Genomic DNA, 18,927 nt, shown 5'->3' with positions numbered 1-18,927 from the left:
AAACTCCTTTAAAAGATTTTTTTTTTTTCTCTCTCTCTATCCGGTGGTACAAGCATTAAACTTCTGATATTTTTAGTTCATTTGTGAAAAGAAAATATGTGAAAAAAAGTCTGAAAGGTTTCAGATTTTTTTTTTCCAAAGGGGTGCTTTTTTTTAACATTTTGTGTGTTACATTATTTATTTAATATCATGTTCTTCTCACTTAAACCATAAAATTCAGTTTAACAGCAATATCGCAAAAAAATTTATAATTGAACATATTATTAAAATTTCCGATACACAGTCTCGCGCACTGGAGATAAGATTTTTTTCCCCGTACAGTGTTGCCATTGCTCGGTTTGAAATCGTTCAGTTTGTTAATCAAAAATTCATTGAAGTGTTAAATAAAACAAATTTCAAATTCAAATAATCTTCTATATGCCCATATTCTATATATTCTATGGGAGATTATTCAAATTTTGATAGCTCTGGGTACCGTTGTTTATCACAGTGCAAGAAACATACATACTTTCATGCAGTTTCTTTATTATTTAATTTCTTTAAATATGATATTTGGTGGCAACAATTTGAAAAGTGAAACAACGCTTATCGTGAATCGACGCAAAATGCCAGAAAGAAATTAATAGTCCTTCTGGGCAAATTGACCCTTTGGACTGATGTTTCCACAAAATTATTGAAAAGCGTTGTGGAGTGCGTAATATTAAATTTTTTTAAATGCTAAAGAAGCAACATTATTGATTTGAAAAAGAAAAATAGGAAATCATAGTACTTCTGTATGGATAGAAGACTCCAAACAAATACCTGAAATGGTATACAGAGTCCCCATTTCTCCCCCCTCCCCCGAATGGGGAGTTTTTTTGTTACGGAAATTACGTTGCAGATTTATAAATCGGAAATATCGATTAGATAATCGATCATTTAAAAATATACTAATATTTTCATTTTAAATATTAGTTTAACAGCCCCGAAATCGTTTTAAAAATGTGTAAACACCCTCTAAGTTTGCTGTGTGGATGAGAAGGAAATTATTTATTTCAGACTATCAGTCAACTGTGGCTTAGGTATTTCGATTAGAGAGTAAAAAATCTGCCTTAATTTCAAGATCTCTTTTTTTCAGATTCCAACATCCTCATATAAGAATATCCTTAATACGTAAAATTGCAATTACGTATGAATTTTACGTGATTAGCTTTTACCTTTTGCATACTTGTTTCGAGTTCTTTTATCTTTGCTTCATCCTTCTCATTTAACTCCCGCATTGTCGAAATACTGGACTCATTTTCGTCTCTTATTTTAGAAATTTCGCTGTCGCAGAGTTTTCTGACCTTCTCTCTTTCAGCTACGAGTTTTTCGCGGCGTTCGCTTTCGTTCAAAATTTTAGCTTCGATTTCCTGTTCTAAAAGTATAAAACGGAATTTAAAAATTAATATTAATTTTTATGAAAATCGTATTAAATAAAAATAAATTCATTGTATGAGCCACATAGCTTTAATGCTTTGACAATAATGTGTTTAACTACTTTCAAACGAACATCATTGATGGATTAATTTTACAGCTTTGACAATAATGTGTTTAACTACTTTCAAACGAACATCATTGATGGATTAATTTTACAGCTTTGACATAATTGTGTTGTATTTGAATGTTCAAAAACGTCTGAAAAATTATCTTAACCTCTCTGAAAAATCAGAAATGAAAACATTTAGTAGTATAAGATCATTCAGGTACGTTATGTGTATGAACGTAATGGCTTAGTTCATGAAGAAAGTAACTAATTAAAAATTACAAAAATTATATTAATATTAATATGACATAATGAACATTTTGACAGAAAAATAGTTCATGTGTACTTCAGAAAATTCACTCTTTTTTATTATAATTTAGGTAACAAATAAGAATTTCACTAATCACAAAAACAAGGCACTATTAATCGATGTGAAATGAAAGTTTCAATTTGAAAGAATTGAATCGTTTCATCAGTTGTTAGAAATTTAATTCAAATCTAGGGCTCAGTTTCGCAGTGACTGCACTTTAAATGCGTAGTACTTATGCGCAGTAATTAATGCATTTTCATTTGTTATTCTTATTCGCGGTTAACTATATTTTAAATCATATTATATTTCACTATAGTAAACAGCAGGAAGAAAATATTAACATCTGCTACTTTCCAGTAAATGTACAGTATAGAAAAAATTATACTGACTCGTGAATATTTACATTTGTTACTCAAAAAACGAGCGTATTATAGGGATAATTAGTCTTTTAAAATTCAATTCCGTTATTACTTATAGTAGGAGTAATATAAGTACTATTATTGGGCAATACTATAATGCTGTATGAAGCAATACTATTATCTATGTAACGCCCCTCTCGTAAGAGAATGTTTTCCCAGGGTTAGGTTCCAGGCAACTGCATGGAGCTTTTAGCAGACCCAACACCTCAATCACATCATGCTTTGGCTACGCGGGTTTTCAAGTCGAAAGGGACAATTCTCAGAATCCGCACAATTCCAGGAAACCCACGTAGCTAGGTTAACATTTTCACTTATGATAAAGAACGTAAAACACTAATCGATTATCGCTCAGATTGGGATCACGTGATGCTTCAGAAGCAGAACTTTTGTCTGATTGGTTGTCTCTACCAGGGACAGAGGTCCAGCCGAGATATTTTCAGTGAGGTTTGAAAAAATCCCGCCTAGCCGCAACATTGTTTCCGTAGCTAGGCGGCACTTCGCTCCCGGCGGGGCTCTCTTTTATAGAAATCCTCCCGTTTAAACCAGTGCTACTAGAATATGGTTTCTCAGAAAGGTACCGTCTAGCAGGGACTGTAGCAAAGTGCGATAACGCCCTTTGTAACCTGAACACGGGGTACGATTACTCACAATTGACGAAAAACGGATTAACCTAGATTACGGGAACAGAGTTACGGATTAGCCGGAACCTGCCGCTTAAAATGACAGTTTAAGTTTGTTTAGAATAATCTAATGACTCTGCAGTATCACCCAAACTAAAAGGTGGTGGGCAATAATTCGTCACCTCCAGGATTAGGCGATTGGGTTCCCTATTCCGCAAGGGCCCTTTAAAAGGGGGTATAAGATAGTTTCTCCCTCCTTTCCTCATGCCTTCGTAGTGTAACTGTAGCACAATCGGAGCGTATTCCAGAAAGTCCGTGTTCAAGTCCCGGCAAGGGCAATGCTTATTTTTCCTGTCTCCTGCTTCAAATAACCTAATGACTCTACACTGGCACCCAACTAAAAGGTGGTGGACAATAATTCGTCACCACCAGGATTTGGCGATTGGGTCCCTTAATCCCCAGTTGCCCTTTAAAAAGGGGAGTATATAAGATATTTTCTCTTCCTTCCAGCATTTCATCGTAGCGCACTTGGCGCGTATTCGAGAGGTCAAGGTTCGAGTCCCGGCGAGGGCATTGCACGTTTTTCACATCTCCTGCTACAAAGCAAGCCCACCAGCGGCCGAGCGGTAAAGTCGCTGAACACTGGTAGTTCGGTCCGAGATTCGAATCCCGCGAACGGGCTGGCTGCATGGGCGTTTTCATGGTTTTCCCCATGTGTAACGTGTATACGAGCCAGTTTCCCTTAGAAAGTCCTCCACGAAGGCATCCCTCCTCTTAGGCAGATAGCCCTCGAGGCTTTGCTATAATCACACACACCTGCTACAAAGCAACTTAGTGACTCTACAGTGGAGAGAAGGAAAAATCACAATCAAAAGCCATCAGCGTAAAACGGAAACTGTCTATAGAAAATATAGAAAAGAAAACTGTTTTTCTCTGTCTCTCTTTCATTGTTTTTAATTTTTAATTGTATTGGTATGTTAAGCAAATAGTTAGTTCTATCATCAGCCCTTGGCCTTACTTTCAACTGAGCATTTGTGAAAGATTTTCTAATCAGAGTATGACAAATATATATTAAAACTTTATATGTTTTATTCCACATTAATATAAATTTCTTCTTGAAAAAAGATAATCATCTTAATCTCCTCAGACTAGAAAAATCTATAAAAGAAACAGCAGTTATAAAACGGCAAATTCCAATAGAATTTCTATAAATGTAATTTTTCGAAGCAGAGATTAATAAATAAATAAATAAACCAGTTTTAGAAAATTTATACTGAGGGAAGGAAAACAGTGTGACGTAATAACATCATAACCTTGACATTGTTTCCAGCCTATGTCCAAGGAAGAAAGAAAGAGTACTTCCCCTTCTTCGTCATAAAGTATCCGTTTTCAAATGTACAAAGTAGCCCAATTAATATCTTTTTTAAAAGAGAACTAAGAGTTTGCTTTATAATCTGTGAAAAATTTCAGAAATTTGTAATTAATGCATTATTAGATGAAGATATTTTAAAATAACAAATAACAAATATAAAAAAATTCGCCAACAAATGTGAAATTGCGTTAAAAATTTCACATAAATTTCATTAAAAATTTTTTTCACTTTGTCCAAAGTTGCAAAAAGTAAAATTCTGAGATTTTGTTCGTGAAGCGAAGATGCACGCGAAAAACCTTTTCAGTATTAAATTAAAAAAACTCTAAATCGAATTTTGAAAATATTGATTCATTGTACCGCCATCTGAAAATAGTTTATGTACAAAATTTGAACTCGATAACTTATACGGTATTTTCTCCCTTCATTCCGCTTGCCTTAGTGGTATAACTGTGACCACGGCCTATACGTAATCTCGGAATTCGGATTTTGGCCCAGGACATTGTGGATTTCTTCAGTTTCCTGATATCGATACGACCTAATAGTCTCTACAGTAGCGTCCGAATGATAATTCGACAGGTGGTGGACGATAATTCGTCACTACCAGGATTTGGTGCCTGGATTCCCTTATCCCCAGTCACTCTTTAAAAGGGAAAGTATAGAAGGCATTTTCTCCTTCATTTCCGCGTGCCTTCGTGGTATAACTGGAAGAACGTCCGACGCGTGAATGGGAGGCTCAGAGTTCGAATCCCGTCAAAGGCTTTGCACATTCTCCACGTCTCCTGCATCGATATAATCTAATGACTCTGCAAGCTTATTAGGAAGTGGTTTAATAATCAATGAAAAACTTTTGACTGTAACGACAAACACCACGAGTGAGCTAAATAAAAGCTTAGGTGATATATACTTGGTACTGTCCGAAGCTTTCATGTTTTGTTTTTAATCTTTAAGAATTATGCTTTAATTTCTTAGAAGTAGTTTATAGTACGCTAAATTTTAGTGTAAATATTATGTATTATGATATATTTTACACCGCGGAACAACGCTTTCAGTAATGGCGGCAAGGAGACACTTAATTCCTGCATTAGTATATTTAAGAGTAATATCAGCTGATGCATGTAAGATTAGTATGAACTTTTGCATTGTGTGCTACGTGAAAAGCCAGTTAATGTGTGTGTTGAATGATGAGCAACATTGCTTTTGCTTAAATGAAGTAAAATTCTATGCGCGCATTTAATTATTCCATATATTGCATTATACAAAGAATTATTTACATACAACTTGAAAATACAAGAAAGTCGACGGTGACTTTAAAATCCTTTTTAATGGTAAAATTCGATTATCTTCTCATAGATGATGACTGTCGTATTTGGACGAGAAGTTTGAATACAAATAAATTTCAATTATTAGGCGTCACCGAATGTCTTAATATGAAGTTTCCAGGTAGTTATATTAATATTAATTATTGCTAAAGCCAACAGACACCGTATCTTTGCCAATATATAGATCTATAACCAATTCTGGGGCCATCCAATCATTCATCCACTGAATTCAAGTTTTTCAGAATCTTACCAGTGAATGCGCCTTAAATGTAATTCCACAGCCACTTTCCTACCCCTTTATTCATCAGAAACTGTTGGGGCTGTTAAAACAAAGGACGTATGTGTAAAGAAGGAAAGCTTCCGTAGACGTAATGTTGTGGTGATGGCGATAAGGAGCGCGCCTTGCGCCCTCCGATAAGTGTGGCAACCCTAGAGGAGAAATTTCTTACGAGTAGCGAGCAGAGCGAAACAGGCAGGCTGTCGGGGAGTATGCGCGATGTTCCTAAATAAAGTTTAATTTTTATTGTGCACTATGTCTTGTTAATATTTATATTAATGCAGTAAGAACATAATCTGTGATATGGAATTTGAGGATTGGTGGTAAAAACATAACCGGAAATCACCATAATGGTAACCCGGACTGTGTTAAATCGTATGAACAGTTCTCAAGCACTTTCGGTTTTGACTACAAGCCATCACTCAAGATCTCCAAACCAGAAGTAATGGATTACATCGGTTTTCGTCCTCCGGATCACAGATGAGTAGTAATTATAGATCATTTTATAATTCTGTTTACTACTTATCATTTAATTTCATTTTCTTTAGTAAAATTTTTGCTTTTATTTTGGCTTAAAAACCTTGCACAATGTCTGATGTTCATGCCGTCCAAATTCCGGTTTATAACCGATCAGACCCATCTTTATGGTTTATTATGTGTGAAAGTACCTTTGCTCTTGCCACCCCCAAACCTATCACAGAATCCATTACTAAATATAATTATGTAGTTGCTCATCTTCCTCCAGATATTGCATCAATAGTACGGGATTTACTTATGAAACCAGACCCTATTGATCCATATGCAAAGCTTAAAACTGAGTTAATAAATCGTTCAGGAGAATCTTCTCAGCAAGAAATTCGCCAATTATTATCTGGAGAAGAATTAGGTTCTCGAAAACCTTCCGATTTGCTTAGAAATATGAAACGTCGAGCAGAATCTTTAAATGTTCCTGATAACTTAATGTTAGAATTATTCCTTCAACGTTTGCCTTCGACTGTTCAGTCTATTTTGGCAGCGGTTTCCAATTTAACTGTAGATAAAGCTGCAGAAATTGCCGACAGAATTTTAGAAGTAAATCCAACCCCAGGGACTTGTGCCGTTTCTCGCACAGTCGATCAGTCTCTTGAGGATAAATTATTTAAACAAATAGAAAAATTAAACAAACGTATTGATCGCATTTCTCTTTCTCGTGGTCGCTCGCCAAATCGCGGAGATCGCAATAGAGAAAGAAGCAATTCCAAAAGAAGAGATTATTCTGTTTGCTGGTATCATAGACGTTTTGGGAAAAAGTGTAGAGATGACAAATGTACAAAACCTTGTTCATGGCAGGGAAACGAAACCAGCAAAGAATAGAGGCGACTTATTCTTTGCCTCAAGTTTCACGTCGCCTGTTCGTTCGTGACCGTAGAACAAACCTTTCATTCTTGGTCGATACCGGCTCTGACGTGTCCTTACTTCCAGCAAATAATTCTCAAAAACGGAATTCGTCCCAACAAACACTTTTCGCTGCTAATTCTTCTACTATTCATGTTTATGGTCAAAAAACACTTTCTTTGGATTTCAAATTAAGACGACAGTTTACATGGACTTTTCTTATAGCAAATGTTAGTACACCCATTCTTGGAGCAGATTTTCTCCATTTCTTTGAATTGGTGCCTGATCTCAGAAACAAATGTCTCAAAGATTTAAAAACGCATTTTAAAACCGTCGGTTGCGTGAAAAATGCAAGCATTTATTCAGTAAAAACTGTATTTAGTGATACACCATATCACAAAATTTTAAAAGAATTTCCTTCAGTTACTAGATTACCAGATCCTAACCAACCTGTTAAACATAACACCGTTCATTATATCATAACTAAAGGTCCACCTGTGGTTGCAAAACCTCGTCGGTTAGCTCCAGATCGCTTAAAAATAGCAAAACAAGAATTTCAAACTATGATGCAATTGGGGCATTTGAGACCTTCGAGCAGCAATTATGCATCCCCACTTCACATGGTTCCAAAAAAGGGAAGTCTGGAATGGAGACCTGTAGGAGATTATCGAGCATTGAACGCTCAAACGATAAAAGACAAATACCCTATTCCATGCTTAGCCGATTTTACTGCTGCATTGCACGGTACTAAAATTTTTAGTCATGTCGACCTGATTAAGGCATACCATCAAATACCAATTAACCCAGCCGACATCCACAAAACCGCCATATGCACACCATTCGGTTTATTCGAAAGTATCCGTATGCAATTCGGCTTATGCAATGCATCTGCGACTTTTCAACGTTTTATAGATGAAGTCACGCGGGATTTAGAAGGCGTTTACGCTTTTGTCGATGACTTGCTCATAGCCTCTAAAGATTCTGAGGAACATTGCAGGCATTTGAAAGCTTTATTTTCCAAACTTCAGGAATATGGACTTTGCATAAATGTTTCAAAATGCACCTTTGGTCAAACATCTATTGATTTCTTAGGTTTTCACCTTAGTGAAAACGGAATTGAACCTCTTCCTGACAAAGTCAAATGTATTTTAGATTTTCCTCAACCTACCACTCTCACTCAGCTTCGCCGATTTTTAGGCATGTTTAACTTTTATAGATGTTTCATACCTAAAGCAGCACATATTCTTTCTCCTTTAATAAAATTGTTAGAAGGCTATATTAATAAAAAGAAATCTCGTTCTCGTGTTCAGGATTCATCCCCACAATTAAATTGGAACGAGAATGCTGAACAAGCCTTTATTGCTGCCAAAAATGCCATTGCTCAGGCTACCCTTTTGAGACACCCTATTCCCGGAGCCCAGCTAAGCATCTGGGTAGATGCCTCAGACGTCGCAATAGGCGGCACACTTATGCAGTTGTCTCAACAAACATGGGAACCTATAGCATTTTTCTCTATGAAACTCAATAAAAGTCAACAGAAATGGTCCGCGTACGATAGGGAATTATTTTCTATTTATTCTGCAATTAAGAAATTCCGACACATGTTAGAGGGCAGAAATTTTATAATTTATACGGATCAAAAACCGTTAATATACGCTTTTAAACAGAACCCTCATAAATGTTCACCTCGACAATTGCGACATTTAGATTTTATTTCTCAGTACTCTACTGATATTAGGCATGTGCAAGGTTCAAAAAACGTCGTTGCTGACGCTCTTTCAAGAATCGAAATTGATTCCATAACAAAATCTCCATTTTTGGATTTTAAAAAATTTTCGGAAGCTCAACGGCATGATCCGGAGGTACAAGACCTTCTCAAAAACAACACATCATCTTTGAAACTGGAATTTAAACCGTGCCAATATTCTGATGGTAATATTCTTTGTGACATATCAACAGACATTCCTCGTCCATTTGTTCCGAATTCCTTTCGCAGACTCATCTTTAATCATCTGCATAATCTGTCACATCCAGGAATTGCAGCTACTACGAAGCTTATTTGTTCTCATTATGTATGGCCCGATATGAAACGTCATATCAAAAATTGGGTGAAATCCTGTGAATCTTGCCAAAAATCGAAAATTACTAGGCATACTAAAGCACCACTGGGCACATTCTCTCTTCCTGATGCACGTTTTTCAGAAATCCATATGGATATCGTCGGACCGTTACCTCCATCAGAAGGCAACGTGTACCTTTTGACTCTAATAGATAGATTCTCCAGATGGCCTGAAGCCATTCCCATCCCGGATATGAAAACGGAAACCATTTGCAGAGCCATCTTCAACTGTTGGATATCTCGTTTTGGCTGCCCATCGATCATAACAACAGACCAAGGTTCTCAAATGAGATCCGCACTTTTTGCAGAATTCACGCGCATTTTGGGTACGAACAGAATCACAACAACAGCCTATCATCCAATGTCCAACGGCATTGTTGAACGATTTCATCGACATTTAAAATCTTCTCTCAAGGCTCACGAGACCAATAACTGGACTGAAACACTACCAGTTGTTATGCTTGGTATTCGGACAGCCGTAAAGGAGGATCTACAGTCATCTTGTGCTGAACTGGTGTACGGCACAACTCTCAAGCTGCCTAGTGATATGATAACGTCATCTAAGATATCTCCGTATGACACACAATTTATCACGAATCTTAGGCATAGAATGCAACAATTGAATCCAATAGCAACATCTGCACATTGCCAAGAAAAATGTTACGTAAGTGCTACCTTAAAGTCGTGTACGCATGTATACTTACGTGTCGATCGAGTAAAGCCACCTCTGTGCCAACCATACACAGGTCCGCATAAAGTCCTTTCTAGAACGGACAAAACTTTCACAATTGATGTTAACGGTCTGAAATCTACTGTGTCTATAGACCGTGTGAAACCAGCCTATTTGCTTTCGGACTCTAATTTGCCTGAACTGAAAACAAATAAAGACTTAAAGACAGTTCAGCAGAATAAATCTGCAAACGAACTCTCTAAGACACAAACTGTCACCAGATCGGGAAGACATGTTCACTTCCCTAAGAAACTTGCTTCTTACGTAACAATTTAAAACATTTCTTTTAAAATTCATATCTTAACATATTTCTTGTTATTTCATGTTTATTATATGTGTCAATACCTTGTTATATATTGAATTGCATTTTGATCTTTTCTAATTTTATATTCTAATTTTGTAATCATGTAAAAAATACCCGACAGTACGGATCCTCTAAGATAATTTCATAACCTATGTCGTTCCTTTGAATAGTCATTAAAGGAACTGGGGGGAAACTCTGTGGTGATGGCGATAAGGAGCGCGCCTTGCGCCCTCCGATAAGTGTGGCAACCCTAGAGGAGAAATTTCTTACGAGTAGCGAGCAGAGCGAAACAGGCAGGCTGTCGGGGAGTATGCGCGATGTTCCTAAATAAAGTTTAATTTTTATTGTGCACTATGTCTTGTTAATATTTATATTAATGCAGTAAGAACATAATCTGTGATATGGAATTTGAGGATTTGTGGTAAAAACATAACAGGAAAACTCCATAATGTAAACCACTTTGGCTACTACGCCGCTTTGTCGCGGAGGGGACAAATGTAGTCGCCATATCGCCAGGTGCACAGGAAATTGGGAAATACGGTACAAAATGTGTGTGTGTGTGTGTGGGGGGGGAACTTATAGGATTCACTCCTTGACAAAACTTTTCGCGATAATTTAAACTCTTTTCGTAGACTTTGTTATTCAAAATAAATAATCTATTAAATAAGTGGGGGGGGGAACTTATAGGATTCACTCTTTGACAAAACTTTTCGCGATAATTTAAACTCTTTTCTTAGACTTTGTTATTCAAAATAAATAATCTATTAATTAATCTACTTACACGGATCACTAATTTTATGTATGTCGATACGAAGGAGAAAAAGTTGTACCACAGACTTGGCAAACGTGGCCTTCTATCTCCGACGCCGTGTCTACAACTATTTCGCTCATGCGCAATAAAAGTGTTAAGGTTGGATGGATAGCCCCTGTACAATAAAAATACAGTATTTTTTCCATTTACTTTCTGACGGAGTCACCCCTGCTTTGGCGAAGCTTCGTTCTTAGTATACATATTCTTTGGTTAAAATGTCTGTTTGAAACTTAATGTATGATTCCTTAAACTGTTCTCGAAATGAAGTACAGCTTAATAGCTATGTTTGCCAATGTCATTTTTTGGCAATTTCCTACAAAGCAATATACCTCTACGCTTAATATGCTGTAATAATAAAAAACTGTTGTTTAGAGAAATATGAAATACATACTGAGGGTATTTTTCTGGGCGAAGTATTAAATAAGCTATTTGTCTAGATCTTATGATATTTAATTTCCGAATTCTTATTAATCTTATCTTAATTTATGAGAGTGGTCATTTTCATGCTATTGCGCGTAATAAATTTAAGATTTCATTGATTTGACATACTGTCTTTGTTCTTTTGACCGCGGATTTTTTCAATTCTTTTCACAAGTTCTTCTTCTGAAGAGCTCTGAATATTGTAATTTTTCTCAGTCAATTCCTAGAAAGAATCAGAGGCATAATCAGCACATTTATTAAAAAACCATAATCATTCTGAATGAATTAGAGACTTTTTCCCATGCATCTGTCGTTTCTGTGAGAAAAATGTTTAATCTCGGTTACATCTAAAATACAAAATACGCTTTTATAAAGAAGAGAAGCAATTGAACATGGAAGCTATCGCGACATTATGTATAGCAAGAATTCACTAGTCCTAGGTAGTTAGCTGTCAAAGGTTAACTGGTTTACAAATTGCTGCCCGGTTACTGGAAACGAAACTTCAGTTGACATTGCTTGTTGACTTGAAGGCCACCTTTTGAATTGTATGAAAAGTTGTATTTAGGAAACTGACTATTACTTTTATGTACTCTGAAGAGCTAAAATATTATGACCACCTTCTTGATAACACATTGCGCGAACTTTGTCCTGAAAACAAACTGCTGCAACTTGCCTTAGTATGGGTGCCACATGTTCTTGGTATATGACTGGAGACAGGTTGTACCAAATGTCTAAGCAGCAGTCACGCAGAGTCAACATATTCCGACATGGTGGTGTTTGAGCTCTGAGCTGCTGCTCCATGACATCCCAAATGTGCTCTATCGGGTTAATATCCGGCGAGTTAGGCGGCCAGGACATTAAACAAACATAAAATTACCATATAAAACATACAAAATAAATAAATAAAAACAATATACTTCAATCTAAAAACATATAAGAACAAAAATATGAAAAATTAAATAGGGAAATTTACATAAATTTGCAATGCTAATCTTTAGAATATGGTGACAGGTAGTTTGGCGACATTTTGGTAAGGCGATAAAGGTTACTAGCTAGGACTTTAGCAATAATCTGAGAAGTACACAGTTCGAATCACATATTATTTTGTCTCAGAGAAATGAGAGATCATGGGACATGTAATGTGATACTTTGCGGAAAATTCCGATCGTGATTTTAGCTAATAAGCACTTAGAAACAATTTCGCTGCTTAAGTGCAGAATCGCCCACTTATTTGTTTGGCGCTCTTTACAAGAGTAAGAAGAATTGGATTTTTGTCAATTTTCTTTGACTTTTGAAGTGAAAATAGGTCCATCTGTACATAGATAAAGTCAAGAGTGTGCGCAATGCCATTTTTGTGCAATTCTGGGATTTTTTTTAAGTGAAAATAGGTCGACGTGTACATGGATACCGTGTATGTGCAATTCTTAAAAACGCGGCAAGCAGTTTGCGATTCTGCACTTTCTCCCTATTTCGCACCTAATCTTCGTCACGATTAAGTATTTTTTATTTTTATTCCATAAAAGTTCTAGTATAAGCATAATTCGGCTAGCAGATTGTTGGAAAAAATGTTGAGTAAAAAAAAAAAAAAAAAAACTTGCCTTTACTTCGTGAAAACAAAACTAGCAGGTTGCTGTAGCAGGGTTGGTCGCCAAATTTTCGCAAAAAAATCGCCAAGTTACCATAATCTAAAGATTCACCCTTTCCAATAATATCTTACTTATTGAGAAATTATAAAATTAATTACACGATACTGGATAAATGGTGTTTTTACTTCCCTCCGGACATAGGTGAGGGAGGTAATATTCTTGGTCTGAAAATTCAATGGCGAATTTTCAGAGAACGAGAACGAATTACACACATTTTGACTATTTTTACAATGATGTCTGTGTGCCCGTGTCCATATGTGTGACGTTTTTTCGTCTAAAATTACTCTTATATCACATTTCCAAAAATTGGAATTTTCCGAATTTAAACTTTCTCTATTCATATAAAAAGTTGATTAAATTTAGACAACTATAAGTGGTACTTGAAGCCCAGAATAGCGTTTTAATGGATAACTGGAATGGTATTTTACTATAAAAAATCTACAGCAGTTTTGCAACAACCAACATAACGTATTGTCGCATATATAAACCGTAATGGAGATTATACTTATACACGCCCTCGGTTGGCGACAAATTTCTCGCCAAACACTTTTGGCGAGGAACTCCACGGCGCCATATTACTGTTTAAATTTTTTGTCTACATTTCGAACTTTAAGCCTAAAATGTCTGCAAAAACGCGGCTTTCGCACGTGCAAAAACTCAGTTTTTAACTCACAATTTACGCCAAAAATCCGAAACAAAAAATTTAGATAGCAAAAACGTAAAGTTTCTAACCAAAAATATTTGCCAAAAATCCGTGTACACAGCGATCTGTTTTAACGTTAAAAAAATCATAGAGTTGCACAATCTATGCAGCATAGGAATCTAGGAATCACGCACACCTCGCTAAAATCAACTAACATAACAACAATAAATTTCAGACAATACCATGTACATAGCGTTCTGTTTTAACTTGAAAAACAAAAGCGAATTGCACAATATAGGCATCGCGCACAGCCTCTCGGCATTGCGCACAAATCAACAAAATAAACTAAACTAAAATAAATTACAAACAATATTTAAAAAAAAAAAAAAAAAAAAAAAAAAAAAAGTGAACATAACATTTTACAAAAAGAATACCAATAAAATAAAATGCACCTACCATAGTGAATGCTTCTTCAAACAGCAGAAATATCAATTTCAAACATCAGCAAAACTCAATTTCCACCAATTTATCCTTCCCCCTATCTTCTGAGACACAGAGCATAGAAAGTCCAGCAAACATTCGGCAATAAAATTTCCCCCAGTCACATAACGTCTGTGAACAAATGTGCCACGATTTTGCTATATCACACGTTTTTCTGCGATTCAAAATTTCGAAAGTAACGATAAAAACTTTTTCTACCAAAGTTAACTTACTACACGAAAACCGGGATTCAAATCTTAAACTTCGCTAACAGCCAAATACTTTACCTGCAACCATTTGCCTGCAAACCCACACAAGTCCATCAGAAACGCCATTCTTCCTACGAGTTCTCATATCAGCTCCGCATTTCGGACACGCCAAACTCCGTTGTAGAATCCCGACTCCCACAGAAATTTTAAAAATACGCTTCGATCCGCATAAACACACTTGTGAACAAAGGACTTGTTAACAACTCCAACATCGTACCTTTTAATACTAAATTTACCTTGCACACAATCCCAAATACGCGACTGAAATTTTGCCACCAAGTCTTTCATTGCAACATAAGCCATTTCAAAACGCCCACCAAACCAACCAGCAAATAAAACCACTTCAAAATTTCAACGTCAAAAGGGTTGACATACAAACAACATCGCGCTAAAAACCAACGCAGAACACATATCGCCGCATTTGGCACGCCATACATCTGAGGGTGTATATAAGAGTAGTACCACGATGGAATACTATTGCAATTAAACGAGTATTGTTTACTGACATCTAAATACCACGATGATATACGTGCAGATCAAAATAAATTTAGATTTGTGGATCCGACAGAAATAACACTGAAGAAAATTAAATTCAGGTATTCGTTTCAAAGTATTTGTTTTAAATAGCTTATAAACACTTAATTTTCTTTAATTAAAAACCAATTAAATCATATGTTGTTCAACTGCAAAATAAAACACAATAAAAATAAAATGGTAAACATTTGATTACGTTGGTATAAATTTACAGAAACAAGTTTTTGTACATGAACAGTTAAATTTAATAAAATATAATCCCAAATTTCGCATTACAGACCTTTCTACTTACCAGAAAAAAAAAAAAAAAAAAAAAAATTAGATTTTATTTATAGATGATCAACCGGAAGTGATACTTTACTTAAAATGTGGAATTGTTACTTTTTAAAACATGGAACTGGTGAGAGGTCACGTGTTGGTCACATATGATTTTTACATTTACTCATTATACATATTCATTCATTTATTTTAAATTCTATTGAAAAATTCTTTTATTATTATGAATCTTTTAATTTTTAAAAAGAAATTTGCAAAAAATTCCAGAAAATCAATCGAAAATATTTTCGTTATATATATAAGCAAGCCATCTGGTTAATTTATAAGTTATCTAATATTTTAAGGTTTTAGGTATTTCCTGTATTTTTAAGTTAACAGGTCAACATAGGAAAACTTTTTACCATAATTTTTGACATCTGTCTTTTTTGTATTGCTTTATACCCCTGTATTGCACATGCCATTTCTTTTTCATGTTGCTCATTCTGAAGACGCCTGTCATTTTCATATTTTGTCATTTGATTATCCAGCTTTTTTTCCATTTCTAGTATTAAATCATCCTAGATAGAATAAATTATCTAAGATAACATACCTTTTAAGGGAGGAACAACAAAAATAAAGACTGAACTTAATTTGAAATACCATATTAATGCAAACTACTCAATACAAGGCAGAAAGCAGAACTAAAATGATTTAAATAATACTCAAATAAAAAATTACCACAATTAAAAAAATGTAAGTTTCATTCGAAAATAAAGTGCTACCTTTGAAATATTTTCTAAATATATATGGAGCGTTATAGGGCATGCTATAACTGTGTAAACTTGAAAATGTCGCTTGCATTAAAAAGGTATAAAGTATTAGATGATCGTCAAATGCTACAGGGGTTGGACAAAAATATGGAAACACCTTTAAAAAAACATGTTTCTTTGCTTAATATGGTGTAGGAAACCCCTTTGGCATCCAAAACAGCTTGCAGTCTTCTCGGAATGGATAAATACAGTTCCTGTATGTTTGCCAAGGGAATATTATACCATTCTTCCTGCAAAACGGTGGCACGTTCAGATAACGATGTTGGCGGTGGATAACGAGAACGCACTTTCAGTTCCAATGTAGACCACAAAGGTTCGATAATATTCAGGTCTGGTGACTGTAGTGGCCAGGGGAGATGGGACAACTCATCCTCGTGCTCAGAAAACCAGTCCTGGACAATATGAGCTGTGTGAACAGGGGCTTTGTCGTCTTGGAAGACATCATCACCATCGGGGAACAAAGTTTGTATCATGGGATGAACTTGATCGGCCAAAATATTCACTTAAGTCTTGGCAGTCATGTGCCCTGACACAGTTAACATGGGGCTAGCAGAGAACCACGATATGGCTGCCCAAACCATAACAGAACCCCCGCCATGTTTCACTCTTGGCAACAAGCAGTCTGTATTATAGGCTTGAGAGGGCGTTCTCCAGACGTAAAGTCGGCCAGAAGTGGGAAACAATGTGAAAGAAGACTCGTCAGACCATATTACTCGCTTCCACTGCTCTATAGTCCAGGCCTTTATGACTTAAACACCACCTTTTCCTGTTACGGGCATTAGCATCACTGATGAGTGGCTTCTCAATTGCAGCACGATCACCAAGGACACACTTTCGTCCGCGCTGTGATTTAGCAGATGATGTTTTTCCGCTTATCAAATATGCGGAATAAATCTTCGATACAGTACCTCTTGAAACACTAAACACCTCGGCTACCTTGCTTGCGAAAGCACCTACCATACGTGCTCCAACAATTTGCCCACGTTCGAAGTCTGTTAACTCTGACATAATGCAATGACAACCTCACATAACAGTACTCCGACAACAACTGAACTGTTTAGCACATTTACGAAGTTGTATAGGTGGCGTCAGTAGTCAAAAATGCCAGCGCTACCTACATATTTCATTAAAATCAATTTTCTTTTCAAACATGCATATCACAAGGTGTTTCCATATTTTTGTCCATCCACTGTATATTTTGGTTTCCTATCTTGATAAAGTTTTTCCAACGAAAATTAACCGAATTTGGACGCGGAATGCTCGATTCATAAGGACATAGAATTTCAAAAGTTGTTGAAATTTTGGGAATTTCTCGTTTATGTCATGAAAGGTATTAGCTGCGACAAAGTCTGTCAAGTGTGTATTAAAAGTATGTCATGAAAGGTATTAGTTGCGACAAAGGGCAGAGCAGTAGCCCATTACGTTCGCTGAATCGAGACTATTGACAGGTTGTCCTTGTAAACAGGCGACCAGCTTAACATGAACTATCCCTTTCAGGGGCGCAATGTTATGATTTTTTAAAAGTTATGAAAAAGTAAGCATAATGACATGCAAGGGTCCTATAGACAACATAAATGAGTTAAAAAAATTTGGAAAGGGGACCGGTTTCGCCTTGAAACCAACGTCCGTCTAGAACATTTAAGCCTAAACATTTGCTTATTTATCTTTACTTTGTTGGAAATTATCTGAACGTAACTCAAATTGCAGATTATACTAGTAAATTACTGAACAACTAATGAAATAAGTAATATTTGCATAAACACGCATTTTTAATTATAAATAAAAAATTTAAAACAGGAAATAGAAATATGAGACAAAAAGTAACTAATAATGCTCTAAATTACTTACATAAAACTATGAAATATTTTTAAAAATTATGTTAAAAACTAAGAAAATTATATGTGAAAATAAAATAAATTTAGATGCATACAAATATTTTACTATGAACTAGAAGCATGAGAAAAGCGACGTCTAAGAGAAGCAGAATAAAAACGCAACTGTGAGTGTTCTTCAGTGTGCTCTGTGCCTGTGTAAAAAAAAAGAAACGTTTTCTCTCTCTCAAAAGCCCCATAAATCCTAATCTTTGAAGCTACTCAAACGAAGATATGTTGCAACTATTTACAGCAATGATCCGAAAGCAAAAAACACAGCTGTAAAAAATCTCGCGTCTGCGTCATCTGATCCTTTCTTCGATGTCTCAGAGGGGCGGTGGTTTCATACTGAAACCGCGATGAAAACATTCAAAATTAAAAGGGTTCAATTACTTTTTTTTTTGTGAACTAAGGACATTTCATTAATCATTGATGCCTACTTATAAAATATATTGTGGAAAAATTAAAACTTGTTGGGTTTTTTGCTTTTAAAATGGCTCAAAAAGAATAGTGTTTAAAAGGAGCTATTTTTGAATGATTCGTATCAATTAATGGATGCCCCGTAAGGTCTGCTGCTGCCATCTGTTATCAGCTTTAAGAAGTAATTTAATTTTAGCAGCGGTTTTGAGAAAATGAAACCAAATTTTCTAAATTTAAAAAAAATGTTGAAAATGCGGTTTCAAGGCGAAACCACTACCCCTGAAAGGGCTATGTACTACAGTCATAAAGCAACGTTCAGAAGATGTGTCTGTGGAGGGACTGTGTAACGAAAATTGGCGTTGATGGAATATGGAACAGAACATGGAACTCGATGCCTTTA

At 35.7% G+C, this 18,927-nt stretch overlaps 1 protein-coding gene across 2 annotated transcripts in view; it reads right to left on the bottom strand.

The window, feature by feature from the left end:
- Positions 1 to 18,272, bottom strand: part of LOC118195865 (uncharacterized) — a 48,489-nt gene extending 30,217 nt beyond the window's left edge. The window contains exons 1-4 of one of the 2 annotated variants that reach the window (XM_085819791.1): positions 18,167 to 18,272; positions 15,829 to 15,984; positions 11,709 to 11,802; positions 1,197 to 1,396 (exon numbers count right to left, since the gene is read on the bottom strand). In XM_085819791.1, the coding sequence (XP_085675917.1) occupies positions 1,197 to 1,396; positions 11,709 to 11,802; positions 15,829 to 15,984; positions 18,167 to 18,193 (477 nt within the window). In that variant the 5' untranslated portion in view covers positions 18,194 to 18,272. The remainder of the gene's footprint in view (positions 1 to 1,196; positions 1,397 to 11,708; positions 11,803 to 15,828; positions 15,985 to 18,166) is intronic. The other variant, XM_085819792.1, reaches the window with a different exon arrangement.
- Positions 18,273 to 18,927: the final 655 nt, after the last annotated feature.

The sequence above is a fragment of the Stegodyphus dumicola genome, chromosome 7 (genome assembly GCF_044657685.1).
Source record: "Stegodyphus dumicola isolate Sdum_Otavi_A_Nest chromosome 7, ASM4465768v1".
In the NCBI taxonomy this organism is placed as follows: Eukaryota; Metazoa; Arthropoda; class Arachnida; order Araneae; family Eresidae; genus Stegodyphus; species Stegodyphus dumicola.
Note: the sequence above shows the minus strand (reverse complement) of the source record. Positions and strands in the feature narration are given on the sequence as shown.